Source organism: Typopeltis vanoorti, chromosome 12 (assembly GCF_054136105.1).
Source record: "Typopeltis vanoorti isolate ZY-2024b chromosome 12, IOZ_Tvanoo_1.0, whole genome shotgun sequence".
Classification (NCBI taxonomy): Eukaryota; Metazoa; Arthropoda; class Arachnida; order Uropygi; family Thelyphonidae; genus Typopeltis; species Typopeltis vanoorti.
In genome coordinates, this window is record NC_143560.1 from 66752976 (window position 1) to 66766944 (window position 13969).

General features: G+C 33.9%; 2 protein-coding genes across 5 annotated transcripts in view; one reads left to right on the forward strand and one right to left on the reverse strand.

Moving 5' to 3' along the window:
• Nucleotides 1–8204, forward strand: part of LOC150100854 (uncharacterized) — a 103670-nt gene extending 95466 nt beyond the window's left edge. For all 3 annotated transcript variants that reach the window (XR_016549126.1, XR_016549125.1, XM_090401160.1), the window contains exon 3: nt 7644–8204. Coding sequence is in view for 1 of the 3 variants with exons in the window: in XM_090401160.1 (XP_090257286.1) it covers nt 7644–7733 (90 nt within the window). In the remaining 2 variants the exon portion in view is untranslated. The remainder of the gene's footprint in view (nt 1–7643) is intronic.
• The window catches only part of RabX6 (RAS oncogene family member RabX6), a 79101-nt gene continuing 73154 nt past the window's right edge, over nt 8023–13969 (reverse strand). For both annotated transcript variants that reach the window (XM_090401158.1, XM_090401159.1), the window contains exon 3: nt 8023–8693. In XM_090401158.1, coding sequence (XP_090257284.1) covers nt 8259–8693 — 435 coding nt within the window. In that variant the 3' untranslated portion in view covers nt 8023–8258. The remainder of the gene's footprint in view (nt 8694–13969) is intronic.

The following is a 13969-nucleotide window of genomic DNA, read 5'->3' on the forward strand; positions in this document are numbered from 1 at the left end:
AATGGGTCATTTAGAATAACGCATCAATATAGGGATGGGACTAAGGGATCACTGCATTTCATGTATACTAATGCCAGGAGTATTAGGAACAAGAAGGAAGAATTTTTGGCCTTGATTGGCTCTTCCTGGCCACAGGTTATTGGCATTAGTGAAACATGGCTGACGGAAGAAGAAGATATAGTTAGTGGGATAGAATGTGTAGGTTATAGTGTGTTTAGGAGGGACAGAGAGAATAATATTAATTATCATTCATATGGTGAGTTTCAAGTTGTAAATACAGTTTTAGTCGTGAACATTGGAATTGTGTAGTCTAGTGCCTTCAGATCCAAACTTTTCCCAAAATGTCATAACAGGAGATGAATATTGGGTGTGCAGTTATAATCCTTAGAGATTGAGAGTTCACAATGGGGAAACACCCTCAGCTGAAGAAAACATGACACTTTAAATCCAGTGTCAAAGTCCTGTTGATTGTGTTTTTCAATTTGGAAGCATTGTGTGGGCAAAGTTTGTACTTAGAGACAATACAGTCAACTCTAAATATTAAATAAACAGTATTGGAACATCTGCAGATTGACTGCAGAAGTGGGCAAATTCTTGACAAATACATCATGACAGTACTCTGTGCCACACATCTCTTATTTGACAGTTCTTGTTGGACAAAAAAAAAAAAAATACGGTGTGCTTGCATCCACAATATTCACCTGATTTAGCACCCTTTGGCTTCTGGGTCTTTCCAAGTTGCAATCATGATGAAGGGAAAGTGTTTTCCATCAGTACAAGAAATTGATGTGGCCACAGCAATGTCATCATCATCAAATTCCTGCCATATACCCTCAAGGGGTGTACATGATATGATAGTACTACATGAAAAATTTACATCATTACTAACTTCCTATCTACAATTTTCCTCCAACTCAGTTTGTTATTTGTCAAGACCAACATTATCAAATCTTATATTTCTATCATCTAAGGCACTTTGTACCGCATCAATCCACCTATATCTTGGTCTTCCTCTGGGTCATTTTCCTGCCAACCTGGCAGAAAACACTTGTTTTGCTAATCTTTCCTCGCCCATTCTGTTTAAGTGACCATACCACCTGAGATTAGCTCTGCTAACGCATTCCTGAATGCTGACAATGTCAAGTTCTTTCCTAATATCCTCATTTTTAATATGAACAGGAAAAGAGGAGAGTCTTATTGCTTATCAAGTCTTAGACTGAAATCGATGATATTGAATTCCTGGTCAAGATTGTAGTGCATAATAAGCATTGAGTCTGTACAATTAAGAATGGGAGTGTGTTATTGTAGAAGAGGAAGTAATGATCATATGAGAGGCCTCTTAAAAAGAGGAAAAAAGCAGAGTATTGTTAATAGGGAATTTTAATATGGAATATAATGATTAGAAGAATGAGAAGTGATAATATAACAGAGTAAATGATATCAATAACAAATATGATTGTGGATTTCAACATAACATTAGAAGAATTAGTGATAGCATTTATTAGAATTAATGACCTATACAAGTGGTATTTATCATGAATAAAATTCCTAATTAATTTTTTCCATGACTGGTCTGTAATCTTCCAATTTGTGATGAACAGTCTTTATGAAAGGGAATAATCCTGAAAATTTTCTAATCAGAGAATGCTATTGCCAATCTTATCAGTTTACACACACACACACACCATCCAGGGAACATTATCCTGCTTATTTCAAAAGCCTGAAGCAGAAAAGTTCCATTGTTGGTCTCTAGAGCAGGGTTTCTGGATTATGTAATGAATAAAAATACAAAATTAATAAAGAAAATCCTTAACTCACCCATGGATCATTCCAATTAGTTCCTAAAGTTACACTTAGTTTTTAGTGTTACTTATTTTTCCATGTATGTATAAGATTTTCAGATTAAACTTGGCATTCCTTGTGAGGTATAATTTAAATTTTGATTATTTTATGCTTACCCAGTTTATGAAATCATTACTCTTTTCAGATTTTTCTTAATATTTATTGAGAATATTATATATACTTAGCCAGTTAACACAGGATGACCTGGAGAGATCAATCATCTGTCAAACTTAGCAGATGCCATGTGCACAGAAAATTTTGTACATCGAAAATTTTTTGCTTTTTGGATAACCATAGCATCATGGACGCTTTTGCAGTGAAGTAAAGACAACTTTTAAGTTGTGCTACTTGAGCATTTCCACTTTTTTTTTTTTTTTATCTGTAATGTTTATGTAGGGCAAAAAAGCTGCAACTATCCTGTATATTCTTTGGAATATGCAATAGTCTATTTAAGATGTTATTGATGATTTTAAGATTGTAGCTATTTTTTAGGAATACTTCCCTGAGATAATTATTTCTTGTTACCTTTTATCACTGGATATTGTGTCTGCTCTATTTTTTAATTTTTATGATGACCTGTTCGTAAGGGTCAAAGCTGTATAACTGAGAGGAGACCTCCACATAGCCTTTAAAGGAATGCAGAGAACCAATTAGGGCTTCTGACCTAATGTCCAATCCTCACCTTCTCATGATGCACCCTGTTGGGTATCTACCTGGATAGATACCCAACAGGGTGAGGATGGGCTGGCAATTTGGAATTTAGCCGACCAAATTGTATTCTTATTGGCTTAAACCAAAATACAAAATGATGGTACAAGATGAAAAAATTTCATGCCGGCTGGGCCGTCGCCAGATTAAACAAAGCAATCGTTTTTGCCAGGAAACCAGGGCAAACAGTGAAAGGTTAGCTACTGGAACAAATCAGAAAAACCACCCCAACTCAACATCACCAGAGTTAAAGATCGGTACTATCAATATAAGAAGCCTGAAAGGCAAAGAAATGGAGCTAGCTGAGGAATTAGATAAGTACCAGATCGACATAATAGAGGTGACTGAAACAAAAAAGACAAAAACTGAGATCTTTCTGAGCAATAAATACAAAATGTTATATTCAGGCAATGACAATCAAGGAAAAGAAGGAGTAGCCATAGTATTCAACACTAAATATGAAGCTAGATAGTACAGTGATGTGGGCAAATATCAGAATGGGGAATTGGACAATGAGACTTATTTGTGCCTATGGTCCCACAGAAGATTCTACTAAGGTAGAAGTGGAGGAATTTTTTGAGGCTTAAGAGAAAGCAACTGACACAATGAAAAAGGAAAAGTTGGTCCTTGTTGGGGATCTAAATAGCAGAGTAGGAAATGATTGTCAGACATCGAAAAATATTTTGGGAAAATTTGGAGAAAAGAGCAAAGCTAATAATAATGGCAAATACGTGTTGGATTTCTGCTCAGGACATGGACTGGTTATTACTAACACCATGTTCCAACATAAAAATGTGCACAAATTCACAAGGAGAGAAGAGGCAAGGAATAAGAAAAGTTATTGTTGATAGTGATGTTTTCTCCCTGGTGCAGGACACCAAAGTGTACAGAGGATTTGAAACTGAAAGTGATCACTATTTAGTCTTGAGCAGGATAAAATTGAATTTTATATTAGAAAGAAGAACATGTAAGAAAGTTTTAAAGCGAATAAAAGTTGAGCAGCTCTCAGATGCGAATTGTAGATTAAAATACACAAATATTATTCAAGAAAAAATGAAAGAGTTTGAGAACAGGAACCAAACCTAGGTGATTCAGTGGCAAGCCTTGAAGAAAACCCTGATTGATTCAGCCAGAGAGGCATGTGGTGAGGTTGTCTGCAAGAATAGAAAAATAAGAACTCCATGGTGGATGCAGGAAGTTAAAGGGGCCGTGAAGGAAAAGAAGAAAGCATATCAAAAGTTCCTAGCAAATAAATCAGCTTGTGCTCTTAGAGAATACAGAGACAAATGTAAGAAAGCTAAACACTTTGTAAAACTAGCTAAACAAAAGTCATGGGAGGACTTTGGCAAGAACATAAAAAATAAATATGAAGAAGGTGGCAAGATATTCTGGAAGTTGAAGCTCAGAAATGGAGGAAAGAGTGCTGTAAAAGGAGATGATAAAGGTGACATGAAAACAGGAGAAAAAGATATCCTTGAAGTATAGAGTAATTACTTGTAAAAACTGCTAAATGAAACAAGCAGTGATGATAGCACAGTGGTAAAAAAACACTCAACAGGCATGCAGTCAGGAATACATATCCATACTTGAAGTAGAAAAAGCCATCAAAAGCTTGAAATATGGAAAGGCAGGAGTAGATGATATTCGACCATAAATGCTCAAGTATGGAGGTATAAAAGTCTTACAGTGGCTGCACTGCATAGTTCAGAAGGCTTGGACAAAGGGAGAATTCTCGATGATTGGAGTAGAGTTCTGAATAGTACCCATATATAAAAAGGGAAATAAAACTGAATATGAAAATTAGAGATTCCTGGTGAGATATATGCAAGTATACTTGAGAAACGGTTGAGAAAAATTGTGGAAGAAAAGCTTGGTGAAGAACAAGCTGGATTCAGGCCAAATAGAGGCTGTCAGGATCAGATCTTCACTTTACAACAAATAGTTGAAAAATCATGGGAATATAACTAAGATCTGTATTTAAGTTTTGTCGATCTAGAAAAGGCATATGACAAATGTGCCAAGGGAGAAGCTATACAATATGCTACGTTTATATGGTGCCAGTGGGGCATTATATCAAGCAATACTTAGTCTTTATTTGAGTTGTAAGTTAGCAGTTAGAATTGAAGTACAGGAAGATGGTTTAATGTTAAATCTGGTGCGAGTCAAGGATATACATTATCCCCTCTGTTATTCATTATCTATATGGATCACGTTATGAAGGAAAGTGGTATTAAACTTGATATCAAAATTGGAGATGTTAATGTCAGCTCTTTGCTTTATGCGGATGTTCTACTTCTAAATAAATCTGCTACAAGTCTGCAAGATTCCCTGACTAAACTGAATAACTGTTGTGATAGATATGGTATGAAGGTCAGCATTAAAAAGACAATGACAATAGGCAGAATCGTTGAAAATGTCAACTGCATTGTGAATGGAGAGCCTATAGAACAAGTAAAACATTTCAGCTACTTGGGCACGATTTTTACTGAAGATGGTAAGTTAAATATGGAAAGAGACAACAGAATCAACAAAGCTGGTATGGTAGGAAGTCAGTTGAATAAATTCATATGGAATAAGAGAGAAATTAGCCAGAACAGTAAATTAGCTGTATACAAGATCTTATGGATCTGAGAGCTGGGTCAGAAGTAAAACACTTGACCAAAGACTAGAGACTGCAGATATGAGAGTCCTGAGAAAGATTAGAGGCATGAACAGATGCCATCAATGGCAATATCATTAAAAATGAGATTATTAGGAAAGAACTTGACATTGTCAGCATCCAGGAATGTGTTAGTAGAGCTAATCTTAAACAGAATGGGTGAGGAAAAATTAGCAAAACAAGTGTTCTCTGTCAGGTTGGCAAGAAAAAGACCCAGAGGAAGAACAAGATGTAGGTGGATTGATGTGGTACAAAAGTGCCTTAGACGATAGAAATATAAGATCTGATAATGTTGGAGTCTTGACAAGTAACTGGTTGATTTGGAGGAAAATTGTAGATAGGAAGTTAGTAATGATGTAAATTTTTCATGTAGTACTATCATATCCTGTACACCCCTTGAGGGTACATGGCAGGAATTTGATGATGACTTGTTTTTGGGTGGGATGTGATGTAATGTAACATGTATCTTCCCATGTTGAACTTTTCTGTAGACTTCAAATAAAAGTTTGCTATGTTTTATCACTGAGATAAGAAGAAGTAATGTGATTTGGAAAACAGGTCTCAATAGTTACCACCTGAAAACAAAAATTTGGCTTAGGTACGTAGATGATATTTTCATCTGGCCAGACTGAAGAATCCCTTCACAATTTTATAGACTACCTAAACAGCTTCAACAAAGAAGTCCAATTACTTTAAGTAGTAATGGACAATTCACACAATTTCAGAACATTTTAGAAATGAACTGAAGACAATCCAGAATAAACGAATACTAGTAAGATTCATATGTAGGCCTTCATTCTTACTGAAATATTCCATGATAACATACTGACTTTTTGCATATGGACATAAAAACATGCAGGTATACTAATATCAATAGAAAATAAAATTCAACAGTCTTTCTAAAAATTAGTATTTTGTTGCACTTTTTTCTTCCTCTCCAAGAAAATAACTGAGATAAATATCTAAATGTTTGCTGCAGAATTCAGTGAATGAAGTTTGTGTATCATAAGATGCCTTGAAAATCCAGATTTATATTTTAATGATTTATTAATCAAATTCAGTTCATTTTGAAATCACAACATATTAGAGCATTTCTTTACATAATTAAAATTCAAATGAACTCAATAGGGTATGTATCAACCAGCAGAGTTTGAGGGGCTATAATCTTGTTTAATGCCATTTGCTGCCCACATATTCTTATATGTGGGCAGCAAATTTATATCAGAAATCTTGAATGCATTGTAGTACAGTGTCATTTTCTTCTTTATTACAAAGAAAAATTCACACAAAGATAAGACAATTACTGTATTGTAGCCTGGACTACAGAAGTATTTTTGCATTAAGTCTTTGACTCTGGAAGGCATGTGTGGGCAGCAAATGGCATTAAGCAAAACTATAGCCCCCTCAAACTCCACTGGTTGATACATACCCTATTGAGTTCATTTGAATTATGTAAAAAAATGCTCTAATATGTTGTGATTTCAAAATGAACTGAATTTGATTAATAAATTATTAAATATCTATAGTAATAAAAATAATTTTCATTAAGTAAAATTAAAGCTGATTAGAGAGTAGTTTTTTTGACTGCAAGAACCAGTTAAAACGTTTAACTTTTAATCTATAATATAGTGGTTGATTTTTTTTTTAAAGTAAAAGGGTATATGTTATGTTAGCAGAATCTGTGGTTATAAAAAAATTGAAAACATTGCGGCATTTACCAGCTCAATAATGCAAAGAGGCTTTTAGAATTGTAGTTATCCTACTTGCTTCCTTATTTCAGAGGATAAGAGTTGTGCTGAAATTTCAGAATATAAATAGTTTTATATTTTGTGCTAAATTGACAGTTTTTAATAGTGAAATGTAGAGCAGTTCCTTTTGTCTCCATATGTATCAGTTCTACACGGGAGAGAGAACCCATAATGCATTAGTTATGTGTGTAGGCATCTGTTAACTTTTTGAAATGTGCAGTAGCAAAGCTTATAACCATATTTTAATTTTCTAAGCAATGAGAAGTTTCATTGTTTTTAACAATTGGAAAGAAGAAACTTATTGGTGTTTGAGTTACATAACTAAGATGAGGTCTGGAAAAAAGCTTGCAAAAGTTGACTAGTTCCTACATTGATTTCCTGATGATCTAATACTTAGCCCTATGCTAGTAAATCTAGATTACATCAGCACCCACAGTACTGATGAACTCTAAATAAAAGCTCCAAATGTCATCTTATTGTTTCTGTACTATTTACAAAATAAGCATGAAGGGTACTAAATAGTTGAGCATAAATTCTCATTAATTGCTTATTTTTATGCTTTGGACACAAATACATGAAATATTGTTTTATTTGATAATGTTTGAATTATATATAAATATATTACATGCATGGCATTTTGAGCTAAAGTTTATTTATGGTCTGTCCATGTTTTCCCCCTTTCCCAGGTACCTCGAGTTGATGAACCAAAAGAGCTTTGGAAGAAGATTATGGAGTTTGCAGAGAAACACAGAAAGCCACCTAGCGACAAATCATGAGAGAAATGTTATGATTTTTTTTTTTTAAATCAATCTGACAAGCAAAATTGAGTAGTATAGGAAAGGGGACAATTATGCATATTTGAATATAACATTTATAGTACAAAATGTAAAGTTCTTTAATGAGTCGATGACTCTACATTGTTAGAGGGACTACCTCTTCAGAACATTAATTTAAAATTTCTCACAAGAGGTATTTTTTAGATGAGCTAAAATACATATATATCACACAGTAATCCTTTGTTCAATAAAAATTTTATCTACAATTAACAAAACATTAGCACTAATGTAAAGACTAGATGCTGCCCGAATTTATTCAATATCCTATTAATATAGTACATTGAAAATTAGAAACAGCTGACCAGTTCATCATTGGAATAATGTTACATAAGAAAAGTCATTATTACAAATTATCGAATGTAGGCTATATTGAAATCTTTCTGGTATATTTAAAATTTTTTACCATCTTTATTTTCCACAATCTTTTAACCTGTAATCTCTTATTTGAAAGCAAAACCCAGATTCCTAGCATGAACAAGATTCTTGTGGTTCATCTTGATCAGTAACCTTGAATGAATCTTTCATGTCCTGCTCAATATCTTTAACACGACATGACTGGACAAGTTGAGAGGCAATGTCCAAGAACATTTCTTCAATTCCAGCACCAGTTTTGCAAGATGTTTTATAAACACCACTAATTAGGTTATGACACTGTTCACAGAAGGCCTCTATATCACCATCAGTGACATATACATGATTTACTAAATCAGTTTTATTTCCACATAAGAAAATTTTGGCACTCTCTGCATAGGTGACAATATCTAGTAAGTGCTGAGAAAGTATGTTAAAAGAGTCAGGATTGTCAAAACTGAAAATCAGTATCGCAGCTTCTGCAAATTTATAGTAGCTGCTCGTAATAGATGCAACACGTTCCATACCACCAGTATCCCAAAGCTGGAGCTGAAAATATAATGAAATTTAAATTTCCATTAAACGCCTAATAGAGTAATAATAAATTAGAAATATAAATTTTATTAAGTTGAAAGAACTTAAGTTAATCTAACAGAAAATGAGATTTTGTCAACTAAACAGTTGACAAAATCTTCCTTATTTGTGATATATCTGAATGTCAACTGATATTCAAATATATCACATAAATAAGGAAGCGTATATATTACCAATAGATACATTTGTGTTAAAATTACAACTATCGGTGCAAAATATGGCCATGTTTCCACTACGGTATAGCTTTGAAAATTTTCTTTCTTTACAAATGTTATGATTTACTTCTGACAGTGTGAGTAATGTGTTTGTTCTGCCACTGACATGTTCACAGTTCAAATACTACAGTATGCTTGCAAAACTCTAGATATCCTAATCCTGTGGCCTCCTCTCTTTGAGAGGGTTGCAACTAATTACTAGGGAGATATGAAGCAAGGTGGTTTTCCCTTGCCTTCCTTGCCATAAGCATTTGACTGTAGCCATGCATGTTTTTGCCCCGTTCGCCTGTTTGAGGGATGAAAAGCCAGAGTTACTGGGAGAAAAAATCCTCCACCTCCATATAAGACAGGTTAACTCACCTTTAGTCGAAAGAGACCAGATAAAGGTTCCTCATGTCATGGACGGGAATCGAACCCAGGTCTTTCCGACCAAAGGGCTTCGTCTATACTGACTTAGCTACAGAGGCTCTGGTTGATATCATTGTACATATATTAATTAAAAAATAAATGAATGGTAGGTGAGAGCTATCCATCCAAAATATCAGGGAAGAAAAATCTCTTTTTGAAAGAGTATGACAATTTTTGCTTTCAGTAGTTGAGAGGATGCTTGACAACTTCAAATCTAAACATACATGAGCATGTTCTTCAATGACAGATCAAATGCGAAATGATGGAAAATTGGTCCCTAAATTGAAGACATTTTGCAGTGACATTGAAAAACTTATTACGCAGTGTAGGAGAAAATGTGTTGAAAGGGAGGGAGATGATATATAAAATACAATTTATTTCTCAACATAATTTTTTTTTTTTCCTTACATCTTCCTTCTCAATGGACAACTATCCCAACATAGAATTACTTCTAGAATGTCTCTCAAATTTCAGTCACCTTATATATATAACACCATCATTCTGCCTATTTAAGGTTTGAAGTGCTCTAAAATCATAACCACATTTGGTTATAGAACTTAATATTCAAGTATTGATATTAAGTTTTTTTTTTAGTATTTTCATACAATATAATACAGGAGATTAAATCTCATAAATTTTTAATTCTATAATAAAAGGGAGCAAAAATTTGTGTTACAAGAAGCAGGAAAAAACCCATTGATGTGGTTTTAAACTAAATGATTTTCTGCTAGAGTTTTTGCAAAAATTTCTCGCTTTAGACAATTTGTCTGGAATGCAAAAAATTATTTTTTCACGAGGTGGATTTTATTATGAGGAAGCCATGCAAATTTGATTTGGTACAGTTTGTATCTAAATATATACAGTGAACCACAGATATCCCATCAAAATAGCTTTGCATGCTTCTCAGTTTTTGATGCATGTGTATTTTTTTTTTTTTAAATTTAAATACAAACTGTATCCTTTCACCAGCTTTAGTTTTCATTACCTGTAAACTAACATCACAATTAGAATTTTCTTTGATTTTTCCTTTTTGTCTTCTAAAACATTTGATCTCACGTTTGTCATTTTTAATGGTCATGCTAAACTGAATGGTTGGTAACTTGCAATTGAATATGTGATCATGCCTAAGAGATGCCAAATACAAACCTTCTTGCATGTTTCTTTCATTATGGTTTATTTCTGTTTCTAATTTAAAGTGGTCTCATTAGCCCACATAAAATTAATTTTAATTTGGGATTAATTTGATATTCTGCAAACTATCAGAATACTAAATAAATTAAAGATGCCAAGAAATTCTAGTCTTGGTCCTTTATCCAAGTGTAAGCAAACAAAGTTTGCACATGAAGTCAATTCGACTGGGCTACTTGTATATATAGAGGCTAATGACTTTACATCAATTGCCTTAGTATCCAATATTGCAATGCATTATGGGAAGGATCACTGAGACCTCAAAGGTTTTAACTTTTATTGAGGTCTCATCAGTGGGAGACCCAGAAGTGATACCAAGGTTGAAATAATGCAGAAGTCACATTTCCATATACAAGTAGCCAAAAGGTGTCACACCTTATTACTAAAAATACTTCAACCTTGGTATCATTTCTGGGTCTGGCACCCACTGATGAGACTGGTCTAGGTTAGTGGCCCTTCCCGTAATGCATAGCATTATGGCAGCGCTTCTCACAGTGTAGTAGGTGTACCCCCGGGGGATATGTTAAAGATCTTCAGGTGGTATGTGGCAATTTTCGGCTATGCATCATTAATGCATGGAATCATTATTAAGAAAAAAAGAATTTAAACATATATATATTCAGGAAAATATATATATTCAATTATATTATGTATGAATTCTCCTGCTCAAATTGCAAGTTACCATTGCCCTGACGTGAATGTCGAGGCGATAGTAACTCGCTCCCTGCAGTGAATAACACCCTCTGCAACAGCTACTGTACTGCAGACTCACAAAAAAAAAATTAATTTTATCATGTCCCTGAATAAGGTACATAGACACTAATGAATCACATGTCCTGTCCCACAGAAACTGCTGTGTATAGACCATAGCAAAAGAATATGTTGCACTGGCAACATACGGTTTTGTTTGACACCACCCTGTCGTGAACGTGGTATAACTAGGAAATGAATGTTTCAGATATTATGGAATTCGGTTGCAGAGAATTAGCATTTCCACTCGATTGTCGGCTTGCTTTTGTCTTTGGATTGCATGATCTTTTGTTAATACTGCACCAATCACATGCATGTCTTCATAGCTGCTCTATCTCTACTGGCCTATAGTTGCTGTCAGTTTTGCACTCTGCTTTCACTTCTCATTAGTCATTGTGAAGGATTGTTGATTATGTATATTGTCTTGTAAATTACTGGTAATTTTTCTTGAAATAATGGGAAAGAAGATGATATTTGGGTAGATACTTTGATGATGCACACAAGGAAACCAGAATTAGTGATGGTGAATAGGAGCTTTTTGGTAAGTCATACCCATTTTCAGTTTTTTTTCTGAAAACTAGTTTCCGAAAATCCCTGCATATATCTTGCACCATGATTTTTTTGCTTTAATTTTTTTTTTTTGGGGGGGGGGGGGGGTATGTAGTAAATACGGTATTTTTTAGCTTTCAAATGCATAAGTATGAATCATTGACTAAAGACTGGATTTATAAAACCACGAAAGAGAACAATATAGCATATACAAGTAGCTGTAAGCAACAAGAAAATGTTGATATTGTATCCCTCTCATTGATAAATTATTTAAATTAATTAACATTTATAGTATCTTTATAAAGTTTGTTCTATTAAAAAAAATAATTTTTTTGTTTACGTGTACATCTAAATTCAGATAAAATATACTTTTTATTTATTATTATTGTGATAGGGAGGTATTTGGTAATAATGAAAATTTAAGAAGAGGGATACATGGATATCTGAAGTTTGAGAAACACTGCATTATGGGATACTAAGGCAATTGATGTGAAGTCATTAGCCTATCTACAAGTAGCCCAGTTCTAAAGTGACTTCACGTGCAAACTTTCTTTGCTTACACTTGGATGAAACGAAGAATATACTTTCTTGGCATCTTTAATTTATAGCATAACTAAGTAAAAAAATACCCTTAAATGGGAATACTAAATGTTCATGAAGGGAGTACAAGTGGAATGGTACTGGTAAAGAACTCATGTACTAACAAGTAAATTTAAGTATTCATAGTGGGCTTACATAAAATAATGAAAATAATTGACATTTTGTTCATAAAGAAGTTACTGTTTGTACAATTGACTTACACACAGCACATTTTAATTTAATTGTTTACTGTACATTCAGAAATAAAGATTTTAAACTTCTCTGAGTAATTCCTGGGAAAATAATTCTGATTGCATGTCGAAAAAATGAATTTCAATTCTGTGTTATGTAACACCTCCAGGGAGTCCAAAGACTCATCGAGGGAGGGCACCTACTCTACAACTCTGTCTCCATCACTCAATCTACCAATTACAATGAACCGCAACTAACATTATCATCTACACCAACACCATCTACCGCCCATCATCACCACTAGTATTTTCCAGACAATCACAAACATCCATGCCAGGATTCGAACCCGCAGCCTTTTGGCTGGAGAGCGGATATGCTAACCACTCGGCCAACCAGGCCGGTCATGCATCTCAGTTGCTAATTTTTAAGCTATGCATTGCCTTGTTGAATGTTTTTAATACACAAGGAGTTCTGTTTCAGCACTGTCAAACATGTGAACTGGAGAATGCCTAGGAATTTAATGGTAGCTTGATAATGTTTATCTAAGAGGACTGACTCTACATGTATACATAAAAAATTGTTAAATAGCAGTAAAAGCATGGAATAAATATCTCAGAAGAAAAGACAATTTTTTATAAATTTTTTATAAAATTGGTAAACTGGTGACTAATCTTCACTGGAAGGCTATTAACTTTATCAGCCGATTAGAATGTTTCAGATGCATAATCAGGAAAGATATCTGCTTTTCATGTCCACAAAAACAGAATTTAGCCTAAATAAGTTTGCATTATGAAGGCAGATCACACTAAATTTAGGATCAATTTGTGGTGTAGGAAAACTAGACAAATTTGCTTTCAAGATCACTATCATTTGTACTCTGGATAATATTTGTCTTTAGAAATTCCAACTGAATTTCTACTTTCCTGATTTTCTTGGAAGCCAAGCAATATTTAAACATTGCTGTGGAAGAAAGTTACATTGTTTTTAAAGTCAGCAAGAAAAGTTAGCTAACCATCATCTTTACAAGTCTGAGGACTTAAGAAAAACTTTAGGAGACTTAAACCTGCAATTAGGGTATGGAACACTTCTGAAAATAGTTTCATTGCCTAATATGGAGCTAATAGCACAACACTGCTTCAAATGTGAGAAAATTTAATCTGCAATTGTAATTAAATAAACTTTCAGTACTTCAAATTCTTTATAGAAACGTCCCTTTTACTGTGCACTTGGAATACTGAATGATTGTTACATTCCTTCTAAGTACAGTAACTGTTTTTACAAATTAAATTAGCATTTATTACATGTTCTGCCTGTTATGACAGAAGGTGAACAGCATTAACATGGCAGCTT